The 24,957-nt window shown below is 33.6% G+C and overlaps 1 protein-coding gene across 1 annotated transcript in view; it reads left to right on the forward strand.

Annotated features, from left to right (window-relative positions):
- The window catches only part of LRRIQ3 (leucine rich repeats and IQ motif containing 3), a 172,502-nt gene that overhangs the window by 75,014 nt on the left and 72,531 nt on the right, over positions 1-24,957 (forward strand). The window contains exon 5 of the mRNA XM_003830588.5: positions 13,980-14,139. Within this exon, the coding sequence (XP_003830636.1) occupies positions 13,980-14,139 (160 nt within the window). The remainder of the gene's footprint in view (positions 1-13,979; positions 14,140-24,957) is intronic.

Here is a 24,957-nt window from a genome sequence, read left to right on the forward strand (position 1 = left end):
GTTGAATTCATGGAAGTAGAGATAGAATGATGGTTACCAGAAGCTGGGAAGGGTAGTAGGGTGGGTGGAATGGGGACAGTTAATGGGCATAAAAATACAGTTAAATGTAATGAATAAGATCTAGTATTTAATAGCACACCAGAGTGACTATAGTTAAGAATAATTAATTGTACATTATAAAATAACTGAAAGAATATGTGTGGATTGTTTGTAAAACAAAGAAAGGATAAATGCTTGAGGTGATGGATACCCCATTAATCCTGATGACATTGTTATGCATTATAGGCCTGTATCAAAATATCTCATGTACCCCATAACTATATACACCTCCTATGTACCTACAAAAATTAAAAATTTAAAAATAAGTAAATAAAAGTTGGAATGGAAAATTAACACAGAAGTTGAACAAAAAAACTAGAGTTAGGAAATAATGCTTTTAATTTTTAGCTCCCACAAATGAGTGAGGGCTAAATGTTTATTCTCTCAAAAGACTAATGAAATAGGCCCAGGCCAGAAAAAAATATTTTAGAAAAGTAACGAGAAGTTCATTGTAGATTCTGCATATTAGCTCTTTGTCAGATGAGTAGATTGCAAAATTTTTCTCCCATTCTGTAGGTTGCCTGTTCACTCTGATGGTAGTTTCTTTTGCTGTGCAGAAGCTCTTTAGTTTAATTAGATCCCATTTGTCAATTTTGGCTTTTGTTGCCATTGCTTTTGGTGTTTTAGACATGAAGTCCTTGCCCATGCCTATGTCCTGAATGGTATTGCCTAGGTTTTCTTCTAGGGCTTTTATGGTTTTAGGTCTAACATTTAAGTCTTTAATCCATCTTGAATTAATTTTTGTATAAGGTGTAAGGAAGGCATCCAGTTTCAGCTTTCTACATATGGCTAGCCAGTTTTCCCAGCACCATTTATTAAATGGGGAATCCTTTCCCCATTTCTTGTTTTTGTCAGAGTTGTCAAAGATTAGATGGTTGTACATATGCGGCATTACTTCTGAGGGCTCTGTTCTGTTCCATTGGTCTATATCTCTGTTTTGGTACCAGTACCATGGAACTCCAACAAATTTATAAGAAAAAAACAACCCCATCAAAAAGTGGGCGAAGGATATGAACAGATACTTCTCAAAAGAAGACATTTATGCAGCCAAAAGACACATGAAAAAATGCTCATCATCACTGGCCGTCAGAGAAATGTGAATCAAAACTATGAGATAACATCTCACACCAATTAGAATAGCGATCATTAAAAAGTCAGGAAACAACAGGTGCCTGAGAGGATGTGGAGAAATAGGAACACTTTTACACTGTTGATGGGACTGTACACTAGTTCAACCATTGTGGAAGTCAGTGTGGCGATTCCTCAGGGATCTAGAACTAGAAATACCATTTGACCCAGCCATCCCATTACTGGGTATATACCCAAAGGATTATAAATCATGCTGCTATAAAGACACATGCACATGTATGTTTATTGCGGCACTATTCACAATAGCAAAGACTTGGAACCAAGTCAAATGTCCAACAATGATAGACTGGATTAAGAAACCGTGACACATATACACCATGGAATACTATGCAGCCATAAAAAATGATGAGTTCATGTCCTTTGTAGGGACATGGATGAAGCTGGAAACCATCATTCTCAGCAAACTGTCGCAAGGACAAAAAACCAAACACTGCATGTTCTCACTCATAGGTGGGAATTGAACAATGAGAACACATGGACACAGGAAGGGGAACATCACACACTGGGGCCTGTTGTGGGGTGGGGGGAGGGGGGAGGGATAGCATTTGGAGATATATGTAATGTTAAATGACAAGTTGCTGGGTGCAGCACACCAACATGGCACATGTATACATATGTAACTAACCTGCACGTTGTGCACATGCACCCTAAAACTTAAAGTATAATTAAAAAAACAGAAAAGTAATGAGAAGATCTGTAACCAAAATTACTAATAAGATTAAAATTATATAAATGACTAGCCTACAAAACTATGAAATATTAAAGTCTAGAGAAAAACTTCTCACTAGCTTACTGTGCCACATAGTCTTGCCCATAAGGGGTTATGGTTCAGCAATCAGTGCAAGCCTAGGGCAGCCGTAATCCTCTGCACCTTTTTGGCAGGTCCCTTCCAGCCACAAGTTACTTGGTTTGTTTTCAGTAATAAACAAATAATATCATTTTCTTTGTTTGTCATGACATGGAAAAGTTGGATGGCACTTATCTGCCAAAATAAGAATGATATCTAGCAAATACGAACCATCAAAATGGACTCAAGGTGAGTATAATATCTCTGTAGACCAATAAGCAAACAATAAAATAATGAATGAACATTGACAAAGACACTATTCTCAAGTGGTTTTATTTCTGAGTTCCACATAATCTTTAACGAACAAGACTATAATATTGTTTAAATTATTCCTGCCCATAGGAAAAGTTTTTTAAATACCTATTCATTTTATAAGGTTGGTACAATTTTAATTCTAATACATGACAGGGTAATAAAAATGTTACTGCCCAGCATCAGGAACACAGGTAGACACAAATGTTAAATGTTAATCAATCATAATGTTCTGCAATATATGAGAGGTTTAATAAATTTGACCAAGTAAAGTTTAGTCCACGAATCGAGGGATAATAAGTGGGAAACTTATTAATACAATTAATTAATGGAGAAAATGTAATCATGTTATTGAGTGCCCGAAAAGTAACTTAATAAAATTAACACTCTTTCTAATAAAAATAATTTTAAAAGACTGAGCTATTTATTAAATATTATCATATTTATTTTAAAATTTAAAATTTTTAACATTGTTTTGGAGTTTCAAGTTAAGGCCATACATAAGATAAATCTGGCCACATGTTTAGAAAATAAGAAAGAAATTATATTATTATATAATGTATTAATATGAATGGTAAATCAAAGAGATTAGTAGAATTTAAAAATTTGTTTGGCTGGTGGCTGGATACAAAATATGCATATATAAAAATTGATGTTTTTCTTCATACTAACAAAATTCCAATTGCATATAAATGGAAAATTTTATATTTCCCCTTGTTAATAAAACCGGAAAATATTTAAGAAACAACATAGAGGCCAGCACTGTGGCTTACACCTGTAATCTCAGCACTTTGGAAGGCCGAGGTGGGCGGATCACAAGGTCAAGAGATCAAGACCATCCTGGCCAACATAGTGAAATCCTGTCTCTACTAAAAATACAAAAACGAGCTGGGCATGGTTGCATGCACCTGTATTTCCAGCTACTCAGGAGGCTGAGGCAGGAGAATCACTTGAACCCAGGAGGCAGAGGTTGCAGTGAGCCGAGATCACGCCACTGTACTCCAGCTTGGCGACACAGCAGGACTCCATGTCAAAAAAAAAAAAAAAAAGAAACAACATACAAAAAATAAAGATCCTATGTGAAGAAAATAATAATTTTTATCAAACAATAAAACCTGAACATATATAAAAAAATACCATATTTCTGGGTGAGAATTCAGTATAATACAAATAACCATCCTTTCTAAGTTTATGTTTAAACATAAGTGATTTCAATTACAATCTTGTTTTTGTAGAGATACTGGGAAATATGCTTTTAAAGTTCCAGAGAAGGAAAATTAAGTGCTTTGTAATATCCAAGAAACATCTGAAGAAATATGCCTTTCCAAATATTAAAAATTACTTTTAGGCCACTTTATCGATATATGATTGTATTGACACAGGGATAGAGAAATCAGATGAACAGAATAACAAGGGCCCCTAAAAAGAGCTGTGTATATAAGGGAATCTCAAAGTAGGATAGGAGTATTATTTTAATTTGGTGGGGAAAGGATGATTTATTTAATAATTGATAGTGGTAAAATTGTTTATCTTTCTAAACAAAATATTTGTTTTCTTACTGTACACCCATAAACAAAAATATATTTCAGATGAGTTAAAACATTACATATAGGACATTAGAAGATAATTAAGTTGAATATTTTTGTAACGTTGTTGTGGGGGAGACTGTGAGTGACCTATATATGGAGAAAATGTATTTAACTACTTTCAAAAGAATATGTCTATACAAATCAGAAAATGTTCACATATAAATAGCTTGTATATAAAGTAGTCGAGCAAAGAAAAATGAGTCAGAAAAAAATGGACAAAGGATGTGAATAGGCAACTTACAGAAGAAGAAATATAAACTACCAACCAACATATCAAAAGATCTTTAACCTCATTAATATTCAAGAGTATGCAAATTATATCAGCAATTAGATATATTTCCCTAATAATTTGAAAAAAAAATTAAAGTGGGATAATAGTTCTTATAAGGATTTAAGAGAAAGGGAATTATATTGCTGGTGACAATTGCTATCACCATTTTAAAAAATAAAATGACAGTTTTTACTAAAATTAATTTTTAAAGTGTTATACTATTTGTAATGTTTAATTTTATGTGTCAACATAGCTAGGCTACGGTGCTCAGTTACTTGGTCAAACACCTGCCCAGATGTTGTTATAACGGTAGAATTTTAGATGTGATTAACATTTAAATTTGTAGACTTTGAGTGAAGCATATTACCCTCCATAATGTGGGTGAGCCTCATCTAATCAATTAAAGGTCTCAAATACAAAGACCAAGATTTCTTGAAGAAGCATTTCTTCCTCAAGACTGCGACATAGAAACCCTGCCTGAATTTTGAGACTGCAGAGTTGGAATTGAGATTGCAACATCAACTTTTCTCTGCAGGCCTGCCCTACAGATTTCAGACTTGCCAGCTTCCACAATTGCGTGAGCCAATTCCTTAAAATAAATCTCTCTTGCTCTCTCTCTATGTATATATCTCTATATTTTTTTCTACTGGTTCTATTTTTCTAGAGAATCCTGACTAATACACTCTTATGCCAGCAATAACAGTTCTTGAAACTTATACTACAAAAATAAAATATGTGTGTGGGAGGTAGTGGGGTTGGGGAGAAGGCTGGGAAGAGACAGAGAGAGAAAGAGAGCAAGAGAGATACTGTCTTATTTCTGGTGGCAAAACTCTTGAAAAACTTATGTGTGTCCTTTGTTGAAAACTGGATACAAAGACAGTATAAAATATTATGCAGTTGTTAAAAAGTAATGGGTTAGTTCTGAAATTTAATTTGAGTGATTTCAGAAATGTATTAAGTTAGAAAAGCAAGTTACAAAAAAAATACATTTAACAAACTTCTTTGTTTGCAAAAAACAAGGGCAAAAGTTTATGTCCGTTTGAACAAGGGAAAAATGTGGAACCAAATGTATGGGTAGGCGCCTGTGCAATGGTCTGTAAAAGCGAGAGTGTAGTAATGATTGATAATTGTGTGTGTGTGTGTATACAATTTTAAAAATGTGTACATATACATGTGAGTGTATTTTTATTTTACAAAAAAGGGTATGTTATGCCCGCTATTTTCTAATAGGGTTGGTTCCATTTTCTATAGTATTAGATATTATTCCATAACAATTTTTAATAGCTAAATGTATTCTTTTAAATGGTTATGTTTTATTTAGGTAAATTCTCCCTTCTTGGTGGACATTATTATGGTTTCTATTTTCTCTAAATTATAAAAAGATAGGGACAAAACCCTGTAAATTTACATATGTCTATATATCCATTATAATGTCTTTATAAACAGTTTCTAGAATTTGATTTGCCAGGTCAATGGATATATAGAATTATATTTTTATTATTGTATTACTGATACTAGTAATTGCTAGTTATATGGTGTATTATTACTATTATTTTGAGACAGTCTTGCTCTGTCACCCAGACTGGAGTGCAGTGGTGCGATCTCAGCTCACTGCAACTTCTGCCTCCTGAGTTTAAGTGATTCTCCTGCCTCAGCCTCCTGAGTAGCTGGGATTACAGGTGTGCATCACCATGCCTGGCTACTTTTTGTAGTATTACTAGAGACAAGGTTTCACCACCTTGGCCAGGCTGGCCTGGAACTCCTGACCTCAAGTGATTTGCCCACCTCGGCCTCCGAAAGTTCTGGGATTACAGGCATGAGCCACCTCACTAAGCTGGTATATTATTAATCTTATCAAGACAATATTTGTTTTTCTATTATTTCTGCTAATAATTGTACTACTGTTAATACAAATAATAAGGCCTTATCTTTTCTTCATACTTTGCTTATCTTTTCTTCATACTTTTTACATGAGACTCTTGTCATTAAGTCAAGTCTTTATTTAATGAAATGAGCCACAGGAATGAAGGTGGTTGGAGGTAGCTCTTAAAGGCTATGTTGAAAGTTAATATTTCCAATTGTGATAAAATATACACATCTTTTCCATCTATCTATATTTTTACTTTCAACCATTGCCAAAGTTACCTGGAAAATCACCTTTTATCATCAGTTCTGGATAACTTCTATTTAAAATATTTTGATATACAAATGTTCTGAAAATGATAGTGACTTTTCCTTTACTGATTGTGATGATTATTGTGATGATTCTTTTTAAATAATTTAATATACCTTTCTTTGTTTTACAGTAGAAAAGAACTAAAAGGTGGCACTACATTATAACTAATCATTTCCTTTTTAGGACAAATAGAGCTGAAGACTAAGTACATAACAGGGCAGATTTACTCTTTTAAATTAATAATCATTTGAATTATGGGTCTTTATAAGTTTGGCTCTTCATGCTTCTGCAATTTATACCTTATTAATGGTATATTACCTATTATCATAAAATCTTAATACTTACATAATGGCTTAAATTTTTTCATTAATATGTAAATTTAAAGCTCTTTGCAGATAGCATTTTGTAGATACTTTTAAAGCATTCTAAACATATGTATCTTCTTTCTTATGTAAAAATTACTGTGATCAACATTTCCTTTGAATTTTGATGCTCACTTCCTTGTATTTTTCTACTGAACCCAGGTAATTAGCAACAAACTTTGAGGAAAACTTAAAAATTATCTAATATTTTTTAGTTAATAATACCTATGTATTGAATTGTAGAATAATAATTAATCCAATTGTTTTTTATTTAATACCATGGAAAGAAATCTCAATTTTTTTTCTGAAATTGCCGAAGTTATTATCTCACCCTTTGACAGGTTCAGTGGGGGTGAGCCTTATATCTGATTGCCTGTATGTTGTCATTTCAGAGAACTGTTAATAGACCCTTATATTGGTTTTCTAGCCTTCAAATTTCAAGCCATGATAGTATTCTTTAATACATGACCTCATATTTCCAAAGTTACAAAAGAACATAGTGAGACTCTATTACCTTAATTTCAGTGGGCAAGGGCAAGAGCTCCAGGTATAGGGCAGTGTATGGATTTTTATTTTTTATTCTGTTGGTATTCTCTCTACACCAACACATTTCTCTAATATTGGGTACTCTGCTGTGGAAAAACGTCTATATTGGAGAATTCTTCTGTTTTATTGTTTTAAGCTGTAGTGGGGTTTTTTGTTTTCAGGTTTTTAAAATCAATATATTTTGATTTTTAAAAAGAAAGTTAGAATGTATATTTTGGACTTATTTTAATTGAATAATGTCCTCATTTATATTGTTTTAGTTCTGTGTATTGATTTTCTATTTTACATTATGCATTTTAAGCGTTTATTATTTGGTTTTTGTCATCAAGTCTTGTTTTTCTTCTCTTTTAGAACATTCTTAGTTGTTTTAACACCTGTTCCAACATTTGACTTTTTGGTGGGAGGGTTCAGATTCCTTTGGGAATCTGAAGAAAGCTATGGGTATTTTTCTCAGTATAGATTCATGACCCTGAAGCTAAACTGTAATATATACCATAACTTTAAAATTCTCCTGTTTTTTAGCCTTTATTCTTGGAAAATTAGAGTAAATCTGAGTTATTTCATGAAAGATCCAAGACCCCTGTCTTCTGGCTAGGTTACCTTGATCTTAAGATCCAGACTGTCTCACACTGTCCAGCCAGGATCTTAATGGATTAATGAAGCCACTTACTTATTGAAGGCAAAGCAAAGTTTTACAAACACCCCATTTTATTTTGAACTCTTGAGTTATTTTCTATTTTGTAATGACAGTTTTAATTGCTAAGGCAACCAGATAATTCCTGAATTCCTCCAGCCAGTAGTTCATTAAAAAGCCACTTCCTGTTAGAATGTCATTTAGGGAGTCTCCAGTAAAAATAAGATGAGATGGAAATATTAAAGAAATGTTGAGATTAAATAATTGATGTTGTTAAAAGTTAAATTTAAATGTTTTGTCCTTATAATTCATTATAATAAGAGAAAAATAATCTTCCATTGAGAAGTTTTCCTAATCTAAACATCATTAGACTTTGGATTTTTAATCAATAGGTCCTTAGAGTCTAGAACAGTGTTTTTTGAATGAATGAATGATTGAGCAATTCATGAAAGAGTGAATAAATACTTCTTCTGAGATAAAAATTAGGTTTTAACATCTGTAGGTTGTGGAAATGATTTGTACCGCTTCAATTCTATGAGTTTACTTTCTTTCAGACATTATAAAAAATAAATCATTCGGTAAGATAGTATATTTTAGAAAGAAAGTGAAAATAAAATTAAAGATTATATTTAAAATAGGAGCCATGTAAAATTAATCATATAATTGTATAAAATATTAAGAATAAAAGGGGAATTTGTTTTAAAATAAACTTAAATCTTAACATTATTCACAGATATGTCTTATATCTTTTTTGTTCCTCTCTTCTTTTACAGCTTTTATTGTTAGTGAATATTTTATAGCTTAACATTTACATTTCTTTATTGATTTTTTAATTGTATGTTTTTAGTGATTTTCTTGGTGCATTTTTTTTTTTTAAGATGGAGTCTCGCTCTGTTGCCCAAGCTAGAGTTCAGTGGCTCCATCTCTGCTCACTGAAAGCTCCGCCTCCTGGGTTCATGCCATTCTCCTGCCTCAGCCTCCTGAGTAGCTGGGACTACAGGTGCCTGCCACCACGCCTGGCTAATTTTTTGTATTTTTAGTAGAGATGGGGTTTCACTGTGTTAGCCAGGATGCTCTCGATCTCCTGACCTCATGATCTACCCACCTCGGCCTCCCAAAGTGCTGGGATTACAGGCATGATCTTGGTGCTTTTATTAGGCCTTACAATATACACTTTAACTTATCTTGTCTACTTCATATTTATGCTAACTTAAGTCTAGTGAGATTTGGAGACATTACTTCTATATAGCATTATTCCCTTTCCCCACTTTTTGTACTATTAAATTAGACATATTACATCTATACATGTTACAAATCCGACAGTTTGTGACTATAATTGTTACATTATAAAACTGTAAGCTTTTTAAAGAAACTAAAAGATGAATGGATATATTCATAGAGTTTGTTATATTATATTTCTATTTATCATTTTTAGTTCTCTTTATTTTTGTGGATTTGAGCTACCATTTGGGGTAGTTTCACTATTCCAACTTGCTCTCACCTGCCTCCTTGTGCTCTTATTGTCAGATATGTTTCTATATGTTATGGATCCAACAATACAATTATATATATGTGTATGTATATAACAATATACACATAAAATGATACAATTATATATATAGTTGTGTGTATATATAGAAAGAGAGAGAGAGAGAGGGGATTTATATATATATATGTTTATATAATTACTTTTTCAATTAGTTAAGAGAAAAAATATGCATTTATACCCATTAATAATTACATAATTACCTTTGCCAGCATTCTGCTTTTTTTAATCTTAAAAAGCATGGAGGTCTCTTGACTTCAGCCTAAAGAGAACTTCCTTTATTAGCTCGTAAAAAGCATGCTGCTAGAAGTAAATTATTTTAGCTTGTATTGATCTGGAAACGTTGTTATTTCACCTTCAGTTTTGAAAGATCATATTTTCTGGATTTAAGATTGTTAATTGAATTTCTTTCTTCTTTTTCTTCTTTCAGAACTTTGACAATGTCATACTATTGCCTTCTGGCTTCCATTGTTTCTCATAAGAGAGCCATAGTTAATTTTATTGGGGTTCCTTTGGACATGACTCATCATTTTTCTTGAGTTCAAGAAGACATTTTCGAGATTTTCTGTCTTTAGATTTCAATAGTTTTACTATGATGTGTCTGGACGTGGACCTCTTTACATTCATTGGACTTCTTGTATGTGTAGATTAATTTTTCAAAATCAAGTTTTAGAATTTTTAGCCATTATTATAATATTTATTTTCTGCCTTTTTCTCTCTGTCTCTCTTATTTTCTTGTACTCCCATTATTTGTACTGGTGGACTTAATTGTATCCCTCAACTTTTTGTGGGTCTGTTCACTTGTCTTCATTTTATTTCTGTTTTTCAGCATAATCTGTTGAGCCACCATAGTAAATTTTTTTTGTTTCAGTTATTGTACTTCTCAGTTGCAAAATTTTTGTTTTTTTAAATTATTTTTATGTCTTTACTGATAGTCTTTATTTGAAAAGGCATTGTTGTCATGCCTTTAAATGTATTTGATTTCTTTTAAGTGTATTTACTTACTTAAGCTTGATTTTCTTTCAACATATTTATAACATCTGCTTTGAAGTCTTTGTTTCGCCTGTTGTCTGAGCCCTTTCTATGTTGGTTTCTGTTGTCTGCCCTATTTTGTATATAATTTACATTTTTGTGTTTCTTTGCCTAATAACATTTTGTTTAAAATTAGACATTTTAGGTAATGTATCGTAACAATCCGGGATACTGTAGCCCCACCCAGAGTTTCTTGTTGTGATTTGTTTATTTGTTTAATAATTTGGCTGGACTATTTTAGTGAAGTCTATTTTCCCTGCATTGTGCAAGGCTCTGATATTGCTCCTCAGAGCGTGCACCAGCTATAGTCAGCTATTTGGCCAGCTATGTTGCTCTTGGTAGGACAGTGGTATAAGCTTTCTTTGACTGTCTTCTCTGATTTCCCTGTTAAGCTGTCTGAACTTTTTTAGTATCAAACCCAGTGTCAACCTCCACTAATTGCTGGTTGATTGTTCTATTGTCTTTAACAATGCTCTGGAACATAAATTGACCCACTGTCTGATTCATTTTATGTTGGGGCCCCTTCCAGGGTAATCTTTGAGGCCAGTTTTTGCTGTTTGCTCTAATCCCGATATTCTTCTTAGCTCTTTTCCTGTTTTTCTCTGGAAAACTTCAACCTGATCTTCAGTTTACCTTTTTAGTCTCATGGAGCTACCATCCTCCTCTTAATTGCTTAACATCATAATCTCTACTGTCTTTAACAGTGCCTTTAGATTTGAAATTCTCCACACTCTGTTTCATAAAGTCAGTTCACTTTGAGAGGATGAGGAGAGCACTTCAGGTTCTATGTTCATATGGGCTACATTTATCCTTAGGCAAAATCACTGTGCCACTGTCCTAGATCAGAAGGAGGAGGCAGTGGCTCACTTTTTTCAGAGTGACACTCACAAATAGAGTGCTCAGCTGTGACAGCAGTCTCTAGTCTTCTCAACTTGCCTCACCTGGCACAGAATCGCTATCTTACAAGTGATCTGGAGTAAGGGCTACCAGGGCTCCAGTATTCTCTACCCGTTGCACCTTGATTAGAGCTTCTGCCTATCAGTGGGAGCTGGAGGGATGAAGAAAGCCCCAGACCTCTCAACTATTCTTTCCTGACATAATATCTCTGAAGCATGGAGGTAGGATCGGGATGTGAGATAAATTTATGCATTTCTTGTGAAAATACCATAGCCCTCAACTGGGACCCAGTGGTAGAGGGATCCTATGTTCTTGGCAGTACTTATTCAGGGTGGAACTTCTGTCATACTGAACTGGGGTTGAGGGAGGAAGGGAGGAAAGAAGAGAGAAAACTGTGGTTTAAATGGCAAAGATTCACTGTTAACACTGAGATGTAATAGATTTTCTTGAATAGATGTTTATTTTGCTGTATGCCCTTTGGACAATTTCTAGAGATATATAACTTAAAAAAATAATTTCCACTAGATATTGTTTCACTGGGAAGAGATTCCACAGAATTTCTCACATCTCTATTCCAGAAAATCATCTCCCCAACATGATCCTTTTCAAAGCGACTCTTCTGCTCAAAGCTCTGCAATGACTTTCCATCTCAGTGACCTTCTTTCTGTTTTTCAGACATGCCAAATGTGGTCTTGTCTCATGAAGCATACTTCTGCCTGGTTCTTTGCACTTGGTATTTGCTCTGACTGGAATGTTTTTTTCTGTGATGCCCGCTATATCTTGTCTCTTCTTAGCAATATTATCCCAGACCAGACTATGTAAAAAGCAATTTACTTATTATATATTTTGTATTTTATTTATATACTATCTGTCTCTACATAGTAGAGAATATAAGCTTCATCATGGTAGAAACTTTTTTTTTCTCTTCACAGGGCACATATTGAGCATTTGCAGAAGACTACTTTTCCCTTTAACATCCATTCTTTTCTTTTCTTTTGGCAATTGACTGAAAACTAGAGATTGTATTCACACTCTCTCGTGGCTAAGTATATTCATCAGACTACAATTTTTTGTTGTTGTTGTTATATTGGAAAGTGAGCAGAAGTAATGAGTACAACTTCAATTTTATGTGCTTAAATTGTTATTGCTCCGCCTTTGTTTTCACGTTTCCTTATTCCATGGGCTAGAGTGCATTCATCATGTAGCTGATGGCAGTGATTTTGGATATGGTAAAACAAAATCGAATGACTTTATGGAGCAGGGCTACTCCACTAGCCTAGACTGGTCAGCATGAGAAAGTAAACGGCCTTATTTAAATTATTATAAATTGTATTATCTTAGTATATTTTACCTTAACTAATTTGTATGTCATTAATACAAATATTTTGAATGAAGGAGTAAATAGGTGGAGTCTGCTTAAAACATCTTAGAAGTGAGAAGATTGCTTTCCTCAGTTATTCCTAGTTTTATTTCTCCTATTGAATAATAATGGTAATAATGGTAACCATCTACCTCATTTATCATTTTACTTCAAACGATTATTTTATCACTCAGAATGGATGTTACTGATTTTTGGTAAATCACCTCCATGATATTGATGTGGTTTCTTTTGATCCTGTTTTACAAAGATTTTTCTATAAAGATAGGCTGCTAAATTTTATCCAATGACTTTCCTGTGTGTACTTATATAATCACACTTTTTTCCTCCACTAATTTGTTGACGTAGTGAGTTTTACAACACATGATCATAGTGTTATTATTCTTTGCTTACATTACTAGATTCTTTTCACTAATATTTAGAATTTTTGTGCCTGTGTTCAAAGGTGAGATTGGTCTATGGTTTTCTTTTTATTGCCTTATTAGACCAGTAGGCATTGTAGTACAATATTGAGTAGGTTTGATGAAAGATTACATCCTTTCTTTGTTTTTAATCTTAGAGGGAAAACATGTAGTTTTTGACCATTGAGTATGATGTTAGCTTGTAGATGCCATTTATTGGGTAATATTTTTGATCTATTGGGTTAAATAAAGCATAGTATTAAAATTAAGCTTACCTGTTTTTTAAACTTTTTTTTTAGTGTGGCTAATCAAAAACTTAAAATTATTTCTGGCTTATATTATGTTGGACATACTGCTCTAGAGTATATTTCCTAGTTTGTAATGAAGTACAAATATAATTTTTGTGATATAGTAATAACTGTTACCTCATTTAAAAAGTTCCTTCTTCACTAGGTTTGGAAAAAAAATAACTTCACACTGTTCACCTTATGTTTCTATAGATAATTTAGACATGTTCTCCTTCCCATTATTTATTAAAATGCTTAGCCAGATGTAAGTACAGAATTGTTTGTAGATTCATATCAGCTGAAATTTCTCAGCATTCATTTATCCTCTGATGAATGTTGATGAACAAATCTTAGTTACTAAGTAGCATTATATAATACTACTATGAAAATAAATATATTATTACATTCAATTTAACACTATGTTTTCTAAGATGTAAGTGAACTCATGACTAATTTTCATGTTTTTTAATGGCAAAAAACTAACAAATAGTTTTCCCCTCCCCTTATATTCAGCCCTGTGTTTTTCCACAAAAAAAAACAGCAGGAAAAAATTATTAGAGGATATGAAACAAAATGGATTTACATAACCAAAGGGTATGAAGATAAGCTCCTTAAGGATCTCTTTTTCAAACCTGAAACTAATATAAAAGGAAAGCTTGCATATTGGAAACATGTAAGTATAATTAGTTTATTATTTTTCTTTGAAATGTATTTATTTAAGATATTAAAGTTATGATTTAGGTAGCGCTATTATTTCTTCAGTCTCTATCAAATGTCCTTCATTACATTATTAATATCCTGCTTTATATTTTTTGATTGAAAAAAGTTATATAGTAATGTAATACAAATATATTTTTGTGGTGCATCTATAGTATAGTATACCACAACCATTTAATAATTTATGCTTTATATATATAATTTTTTATTTAGTTTTTACAAGTAGTAATAGTAACGTAAAAACCACTTCTCAGTGATTGAAAACATAAATATTTAGTTTATTAAAGAGTGGGAACTCTATAATACAACATTCATTCATTGGTTTTATGCTATATTATAAATTGCTTTGAGGACCCAGTGGAAATAGAAAGAAATTTATTTATGTTGATTGAATGCCTACTATATCCCAGGCACTGTGCTAGACATTTTGCAAGTGGTATGTAACTTATTCTCTGTAACACCATAGATAGATATTTTTTATCTCATTTTGACCAATATGAAAACTAAGAGACATAGAGGTTAATTAACTTACCAAAAGCTACATAATTAATAGGTAGGATTGGACTCCAGGTCTTCTGACTCTAGAATTTGTGCTTTTTTATCTTTATAATTTTGTTTTGATTTGGACACTAATTAATGGTAGAAATGAATACTTAGCATTATAGTAGAATTAACTGGAGTGAACATTCTATAATTTCTAAAGCACTTAGTTTGTGATAAGCTCCTTCATATGTGGCTCTCTGCTTGAGTAGCCTAAACTACAAATATTTCTATTACATTAGCATTGTTAGAAGGCAATACAAAAGGTCCAGACTGTCATTAGTCTTATTTCAAGGCAAATGAACACCTGTGTTCCAGATATAGCATAGTAATGTTCTCAACTCCTTAAATCGTGTGAAAGTTATTCATTGAATAAAAACATAGGATACAAAAGGCAAACGTATTCTACTTAAAACTTGTCCCTCATCAGCACTCAGTGCCAACAGTATTAATTTGCTCCAGATGATAGTGTGTAATATAAAATTATAAAGTTCATCTAAAGTATGTTTTGACCCTCTGTGTAGAATATAAAATCACTGGATTTCAGAGCATACCACCTGCTTTTTTACATACTTTATACAGAGTATGATTTCGGAGTATGATTAGAGAGTATGATATCAGTATACTGATAACCAATTTGTTGTGTAATTATAACTAATTTTAATATATTGACAACCAATGTGTTTGTGTATAAATATATATTTCGTGTATATATTTTGTTGTGGCAAGCAAATATATATGTGCATGAAATCAAATAAAATATTCATTTTCCAAAGACTTTTTAGTATGTATAAAGTTATATAAAATGTACCATTGTCAAGGTTTTGCAAGTATTTTGAATATTATGAAGTTTTTTCAAGATAAATTTATTATAAAGAATGTTTGAAATCTCCCTTGTATTTTGAATAATTCTGCTAACTATATAATTATTAATGTTACTTTTTAAGAACTATTCTTTCATAGTTGATAAATATGTACATTGTGTTGTGCATTTTTATTTTTTATAACCACCATTCATAGAATATTATAGAAGTTGTCTTCATCTCAATTTCTTAAAGTAATTAAAATTATTTTTAATTGTAAGTTTTATTTTTTGATGAATAGTTTCTTTATATAAAATTGTCCTTCAATCTTCTGCTGGCTTCATTTGTAGTTTCCTCTTCAGCTCACTTAGTTGATATATTATTCTCTTATTATTATCTTTCATTATTCTTATTTTATTATTTATATAATAATTACATATTATTCTTTTATTCATTATGTATTATTTTTATTCACTTATTATTCTTTTATCTTTTATTATTTTGAGTGGTAAAAATAATAATATCAACTAAGTGAGCTACCTGATTTCTTGTTCCTTGGAGTTTGGTTTGTAAGAAACTATAGTGATAATTGATAAATCTAAAGGAACAGTGAAAGGGTTAAGGAGTAGGGAAAGGGGTGGAGGTGAGAAAACATGAACATTTAATACTGAAAGTTCATAAAAAACAAAACAATAGCAACAACAAAACATGCCATGAGCAAAGCAATACAAAGGATTAGCCAAGAATAGAATTCAAGGTTCAGTAATTAGATGAAGTAATCAGTATCTGAATCTTCTCCTGTTTGGGAATAAAACGTGCTTGACTTAAAGGGTTTAATAATTCCCATAACTATGGAACCTAAAGTGCGAAGAGACAGAGGAGTGAGTTCAAGCTACATTCACTTAGGAAATACCACGATGCAAAACTAGATGTTCAAATAAACATCCAGTGTTTATGGAGCAAGAACTAACTGTAAATGAGATAGAGAACCAGAAGTCAGAGGCTGTGAGGAGTGAATTTGACAAAAGCAGCTGGGTCAGAATAGAAGAAATGGAGGATGTGGAACACTTCCTAGACACTTACTAGGGACATTACTTTTCCATGGCTTACAGGTATTAAAGCGTGGTTGTGAGTGGTACAGATTAGGCTGGCATAAATACAGAACTGTGGGAGTTCAATTAGATCCAATTGAAGGAAAACTTGTATACTATTATGATAGATTTTAGGAAAATCTGAATACTAATATGAAAGATTTTGCTAGGATGCCTAAGGATATTTAAAATCGGCTTTGGTATCGTTGATCCTTTCCCTTGGAGGTTACTGCTGTTCTAAGCAAAATATATGTTCAGGGAGTAATAGCAAACACACCAATACCCCACCAGGGCTTTGACTTCAAATTCCTTATAAACTTATAGTAAGTAACCTAGGCTGGACTGTGTTGTAATTCCTTTATTACCTATACTTTGTTGGCATAAATAGTCTGCTTTCATCTACTTCCTATATTTCAAACATGAATTTAGAAGGAATATAGTGTGAGAGATACTCACACCCATGGGAGCCAAAAGGAAATAGATGGGGGCATTTCCCAAAATATTTATGTTAGAGGCAGCCTAGCTCCCCTCCCTTCCTCCCCCCGCCATCCCCACTCCTTGCCACATACATCGGAAGCTTCCTTGTGCTGATTTAGTTCCTATGTTGTAAGGAAGGAGAGAAAGCATCTGTGAAGTAAGAAAGTGATGGCCAGAAACTTTTACTGCTTCAACCATGTGGAAAGAAAAGAATCAGTCTATATGTTGTGAATTTCTATCTTTTTTGACAGTCCACTTCCTAGGATAATGATCTAATCTTTTTCTTAGAACTTGAGCAATACCCTTTCTCCTTGAGGCATGAAAATTGGAATTTCACACCCTCTGTCTTAATCTTCTGGAGAGGGTGCCTGATTCTCCCTGGTTATCAGCAAAGGAGGAAAGCTGTCTATAGGGTAACCATATACAACCTCTCTGAAAGGCATCTCTTACTCGGAACCACTTCTAACATACTGAATGTTCACATCTTGTACTCTATGGCTTTGTATACCTCCAGAAAACACCTGACATAAAATAACCTGGCATTCAGCTCTACTAAAGTAAGATTTGTTTTATAACTGCTGATTTGCTTGAATTCTAGAATATTTTTATTTACTTTTGCTTTGCTTCCAAAGATTAATTTTTCCTATAAATAAGACTCATGGAACTATATACATGCTATGTTGAGTGCCATTTTGTAAGATCAAATAAAATTAAATGTTCTCATATACAATTCTCCCTGTGAACCCTTTCCATTAATTATTATTAGATGTATTATTCTAAAGGTTAAATATATATTTTTAAATCTGATGAGCTGTTTGTATTTAAATCTATTATAATTTTAATAAGGACTCAAAAATATCAACAAGATAACTTTTTAATTATACCGCATAGGCCAGCCATGGTGGCTCACGTCTGTAATCTCAGCACTTAGGGAGGCCAAGGCGGATAGATTAATTGAGGCCAGGAGTTCAAGACCAGCCTGGCAAACATTGTGAGACCCCCATCTCTACTAAAAATACAAAAATTAGCTGAGCATGATTGTATACTCCTGAAATCCCAGCTACTTGGGAGGCTGAGGCATGAGAAGCACTTGAATCCCAGAGGCAGAGGTTGCAGTGAGCAAAGATCACACCACTGCACTCCAGCCTGGGCAAAAGAGCAAGACTGTCTCAAAAAAAAAAAAAATACACACACACACACACCACATAGATGTGAAAAAATACATTAAGGTATAGTCAGCAAGATATTAATAGTGTTCATAGTTAATACAATTTTAGATAATTATTGCTTTCTAAAGGTTTATACATCTTTTTAAAAATTCAAATATGTTTTATTTACAAAATAAAAACGTTTTTATTGTGAACAAAAAATTTACTTACTTTTTTGATAACATAAATATAGAAATATTGCCTTCAGGTACCTCTGTTTTATATTTTATGCCACATCATCAGTTCTCTTCTTTTTAATTCATAAACTTTATTTGTTAGAGCAGTATTAGTTTCATAACAAAGTTGAGTGGGAAGTACAGAGAGTTTCCCTATACCCCACAATTGGCATCCTACACCACAGTGGTAAATTTATTAAATAGATGGACCCATATTGACACATCATTATCACCTAAAGTCCGCAGTTTCCATTGCGGTTCATTGTTGGTGTTGTACACTTTATGGGTTTTGTCAAATGTATAACTGTATGTATTCACTATTGTAGTATAAAGAATTGTTTCACTATCCTAAAAATTCTTTGTACTCTGCCAATCCTTCTTACCTTACCCCTGGCAACCACTGATCTTTTCACTGTCTCCACAGTTTTGCCTTTTCTGAAATGTCGTATAGTTGAAATCATATAGTATGTAACCTTTTCAGATTGGCTTCTTTCACTTGGTGATATGTGTTTATGTCTCCTTTATGCCTTTTTCATGTGGCTTTGAGCACACATTTTATTTTTAGCACAGAATAATATTCCATTGTATGAAAGATCATCCGTTCACCTGTTGAAGGACATCTTGTTTGCTTCCAAGTTTTGGCAATTATGAATAAAGCTCCTACAAATATTGTATGCAAGTTTTTGTGAGGGCATGTTTTTTATTCATTTGGGTAAATACCAAGGAATACAATTGCTGGATTGTATGACGAGAATGTCATACAAACAGCTGTAGCATTTTGCATTCCCATCAGCAATGAATAAGAGTTCCTGTTGCTACACAAGACCTCATCAGCTTTTGGTATTGTCAGTGTTTTGGATTTTGGTCATTCTAATAGGTTGGTAGTGGTACCTCGTTGTTGCTTTAATTTATAATTCCCTTAATTATGTATGATGTTGAACATTTCGTATGCTTACTTACCATCTATGTTTATTCTTTGGTGAGATGTAATTTTCCTTTTACTATTAGAAAGATGAGATAATTTGTCACCTGTCCTATATAAGAGAGGAAAGAGAAGGATTCACCTTACTCAGGACTATTGCATTGCGTAGCACAGGAGTGCATTTACATCACAGTCTATGTAGCTGGCTTTGACTAGAGTGTTGCAGAACAGAGCTGGCAAGTCACGGTGAGGTTGCTGTAATTTCATACATCAAGAACTAGTCTTATTTGATTGCTTTTAGTATTTTATGTCTACTTTAAATTCAGGTAAATATGGCGGGTGGGAAGGACAGAGGGAGAATAATTAGTTCCATAATATTACAAGCCAAAATATTGAAGCTACTACTCATCTTCTTTTTTATCTTGTTCAACAGAAAATGATACTAAGAAAATAGTGAAGGAGTTGATTCTCTATGAGATTTAGCAAATGTGGAACTGGTCACCTTCTTTTATAATATGGAATGCTAAAAAATATGTTTAAGTATTTTTATTTTGGGGGTCAATTTATGTCATTGTTTTGTGAAATAGTGTGTTTCCTTATGCTGGAAAGTAAAATATTATTATTATTCAGTTTCTGGGATTTGTTCTAGCTTAACTAATGCTAAGAAATGAACTTTGTGATGACATTCTTACATCTACTCTAAAAATTGTCCTTTGTTATTGTATAACTCTCATTTTAGGGTTCCACCAGTAATGCAATTTATTTTAAATAGATATTTACTGAATATTTACAATATTCCAGGCAGTGTAGTAAAGCATAAGGCCTACAAACTTGCAATCAATCAAGTTCTATGCTGGAACTTGTAGGGGATGGGGAAGAGCTAGAAAAATCTCACTGGGCAGAGGTTGATTTTATAAAGAATGGAAATGAGGGAAATATAAACAATGAAGTACAATTTAGTCAGTCAGCCACCTGCAACTAATGGGTCTCATATAAGAAGCTGGAGTTGTTCTGAGTATTAGGAATTCTGAGAAGTAGTGGTTTTTAGTGTCTACTTAGGTAGAAGTATAAGATATTTGTCAGAAGAATCTATAGAGAAGATACTAGAGCTACCAGAGGCTAAAGATAATTGTAGTTCAGCCTTTAAGGTCCAAGGAAGCAATATTGATGGCTTAGAAGGGAGGCTATAGCCCTTTCTGGAGAAACCCATCTTTGACACCATTTATTATACCTAGCTCCATATATGTGGATAAGAAAGGTTTCAAGCCAAGTAATTGCAGAATTGGTTTCAAAAAGCAGCAAGTGGGTGCTAGATTAATACATAATCTGAGGTAAAAAGCTGTGTGAATTGCCAAAGTCAATAGAGAGATCACTGGGGAAATGAGAGAGTTGAACAGAGGGTTATCAAATGACACAATGCATCCGAGGAAAGGGAAAGAGTAAGAGAAAGGAACTAGGAAGTGTTCATGTCTTTGAGATCTTGATATCAATTCTTTTGGATAAATATCTAGAAGTGGGATGGCTGAATCATATCATAGTTCTAATTTTAATTCTTTGAAGAACCTCCATCCTGCTTTTTGTAGCTGCTACATCATTTTGCATTTTCAAAAACAGTGCAAAGGAGTTTCAACTTTTTCATATTCTTACCAACACTTGTCTTTTACTATTTTTTATAATAGCCATCTTAACAGATATGAGGTAATATCTTATTGCAGTTTTGATTTGCATTTTTCTGATGATTAGTTTCATTGGGCATTTTTATATACTTTTGAGGCATTTCTGTGTCTTCTTTGAAGAAATGTTTATTCAAGTTCTTAGGCAATTTTTAAATTAGTTCTTAATGAAAACATTCAACATTATACCTTTATTTACCACTCAGTGAAGATAATACTATATCGGTATCGAATAATTTGGAGAGTAGTAGTTTCATTTTTATTCTTTTCTAAATATTATTTTCCCTCTTGATCTGCGATAAACTATGAAGAATGTTTTTTCTCATCTACTTTGTCCTCTTGATAGTCTCCAAATGCACTCTTACAAACTTGAGAATTTTCTTTTTTTTTTTTTAATTATACTTTAAGTTCTAGGGTACATGTGCACAACGTGCAGGTTTGTTACATATGTATACATGTGCCATGTTGGTGTGCTGCACCCATTAACTCGTCATTTACATTAGGTATATCTTCTAATGCTATCCCTCCCCGCTCCCCCCACCATATGACAGGCCCCAGTGTGTGATGTTCCCCTTCCTGTGTCCAAGTGTTCTCATTGTTCAATTCCCACCTACAACATGCGGTGTTTGGTTTTTTGTCCTTGTGATAGTTTGATGAGAATGATGGTTTCCAGCTTCATCCATGTCCCTACAAAGGACATGAACTCATCATTTTTTATGGCTGCATAGTATTCCATGGTGTATATGTGCCACATTTTCTTAATCCAGTCTATCATTGTTGGACATTTGGGTTGGTTCCATGTCTTTGCTATTGTGAATAGTGCCACAATAAACATACATGTGCATGTGTCTTTATAGCAGCATGATTTATAATCCTTTGGGTATATACCCAGTAATGGGATGGCTGGATCAAATGGTATTTCTAGTTCAAGATCCCCGAGGAATCGCTACACTGTCTTCCACAATGCTTGAACTGGTTTACAGTCCCATCAACATATAAAAAGTGTTCCTATTTCTCCACATCCTCTCTGGCACCTGTTGTTTCCTGACTTTTTAATGATGGCCATTCTAACTGGTGTGAGATGATATCTCATTGTGGTTTTTATTTGCATTTCTCTGATAGCCAGTGATGATGAGCATTTTTTCATGTGTCTATTGGCTGCATAAATATCTTCTTTTGAGAAGTGTTTGTTCATATCCATTGCCCACTTTTTGATGGGGTTGTTTGTTTTTTTCTTGTAAGTTTGTTTGAGTGATTTGTAGATTCTGGTTATTAGCCCTTTGTCAGATGAGTAGACTGCAAAAATGTTCTCCTGTTCTGTAGATTGCCTGTTCACTCTGATGGTAGTTTCTTTTGCTGTGCAGAGCTCTTTAGTTCAATTAGATCCCATTTGTCAATTTTGTCTTTTCTTGCCATTGGTTTTGGTGTTTTAGACATGAAGTCCTTGCCCATGCCTATGTCCTGAATGGTATTGCCTAGGTTTTCTTCTAGGGTTTTTATGGTTTTAGGTCTAACATTTAAGTCTTTAATCCATCTTGAATTAATTTTTGTATAAGGTGTAAGGAAGGCATCCAGTTTCAGCTTTCTACATATGGCTAGCCAGTTTTCCCAGCACCATGTATTAAATAGGGAATCCTTTCCCCATTTCTTGATTTTGTCAGGTTTGTCAAAGATCAGATGGTTGTAGTTGTGTGGTATTATTTCTGAGGGCTCTGTTCTGTTCCATTGGCTTATAACTCTGTTTTGGTACCAGTACCATGCTCTTTTGGTTACTGTAGCCTTGTAGTATAGTTTGAAGTCAGGTAGCATGATGCCTCCAGCTTTGTTCTTTTGGCTTAGGATTGTCTTGGCAATGCAGGCTATTTTTTGGTTCCATATGAACTTGAAAGTAGTTTTTTCCAATTCTGTGAAGAAAGTCATTAGTAGCTTGATGGGGATGGCATTGAATCTATAAATTACCTTGGGCAATATGGCCATTTTCATGATATTGATTCTTCCTATCCATGAGCATGGAACGTTCTTGCATTTGTTTGTGTCCTCTTTTATTTTGTTGAGCAGTGGTTTGTAGTTCTCCTTGAAGAGGTCCTTTACATCCCTTGTAAGTTGGATTCTTAGGTATTTTACTCTCTTTGAAGCAATTGTGAATGGGAGTTCACTCATGATTTGGCTTTCTGTTTGTCTGTTATTGGTGCATAGGAATGCTTGTGATTTTTGCACATTGATTTTGTATCCTGAGACTTTGCTGAAGTTGCTTATCAGTTTAAGGAGATTTGGGGCTGAGATGATGGGGTTTTCTAGATATACAGTCATGTCATCTGCAGACAGGGACAATTTGACTTCCTCTTTTCCTAATTGAATACCCTTTATTTCTTTCTCCTGCCTGATTGTCCTGGCCAGAACTTCCAACACTATGTTGAATAGGAGTGGTGGGAGAGGGCATCCCTGTCTTGTGCCAGTTTTCAAAGGGAATGCTTCCAATTTTTGCCCATTCAGTATGATATTGGCTGTGGGTTTGTCATAGATAGCCCTTATTATTTTGAGATACATCCCATTAATACCTAATTTATTGAGAGTTTTTCACATGAAAGGCTGTTGAATTCTGTCAAAGGCCTTTTCTGCATCTATTGAGATAATCATGTGGTTTTTGTCTTTGGTTCTGTTTATATGATGGATTACATTTATTGATTTGCATATGTTGATCCAGCCTTACATCCCAGGGATGAAGCACACTTGTTCATTGTGGATAAACTTTTTGATGTGCTGCTGGATTCAGTTTGCTGGTATTTTATTGAGGAATTTTGCATCGATGTTCATCAGGGATATTGGTCTAAAATTCTTTTTTTTTGTTGTGTCTCTGCTAGGCTTTGGTATCAGGATGATGCTGGCCTTATAAAATTAGTTAGGGAGGATTCCCTCTTCTTCTATTGATTGGAATAGTTTCAGAAGGAATGGTACCAGCTCCTCCTTGTACCTCTGGTAGAATTCGTCTGTGAATCCGTCTGGTCCTTGACTTTTTTTGATTGGTAGGCTATTAATTATTGCCTCAATTTCAGAGCCTGTTATTGGTCTATTCAGGGATTCAGCTTCTTCCTGGTTTAGTCTTGGGAGGGTGTATGGGTCGAGGAATTTATCCATTTCTTCTAGATTTTCTAGTTTATTTGCGTAGAGGTGTTTATAGTATTCTCTGATGGTAGTTTGTATTTCTGTGGGATTAGTGGTGATATCCGCTTTATCATTTTTTATTGTGTCTATTTGATTCTTGTCTCTTTTCTTCTTTATTAGTCTTGCTAGTGGTCTATCAATTTTGTTGATCTTTTCAAAAAACCAGCTCCTGAATTCATTGATTTTTTGAAGGGTTTTTTTTTGTGTCTCTATCTCCTTCAGTTGTGCTCTGATCTTAGTTATTTCTTGCCTTCTGCTCGCTTTTGAATGTGTTTGCTCTTTCTTCTCTAGTTCTTTTAATTGTGATGTTAGGGTGACAATTTTAGATCTTTCCTACTTTGTCTTGTGGGCATTTAGTGCTATAAATTTCCCTCTACACACTGCTTTAAATGTGTCCCAGAGATTCTGGTATGTTGTGTCTTTTTTCTCATTGGTTTCAAAGAACATCTTTATTTCTGCCTTCATTTTGTTATGTACCCAGTAGTCGTTCAGGAGCAGGTTGTTCAATTTCCATGTAATTGAGTGGTTTTGAGTGAGTTTCTGAATCCTGAGTTCCAGTTTGATTGCACTGTGGTCTGAGAGACAGTTTGTTATAATTTCTGTTCTTTTACGTTTGCTGAGGAGTGCTTTACTTGCAACTATATGGTCAATTTTGGAATAAGTGAGATGTGGTGCTGAGAAGAATGTATATTCTGTTGATTTGGGGTGGAGAGTTCTGTAGA

The sequence above is a fragment of the Pan paniscus genome, chromosome 1 (assembly GCF_029289425.2).
Source record: "Pan paniscus chromosome 1, NHGRI_mPanPan1-v2.0_pri, whole genome shotgun sequence".
In the NCBI taxonomy this organism is placed as follows: Eukaryota; Metazoa; Chordata; class Mammalia; order Primates; family Hominidae; genus Pan; species Pan paniscus.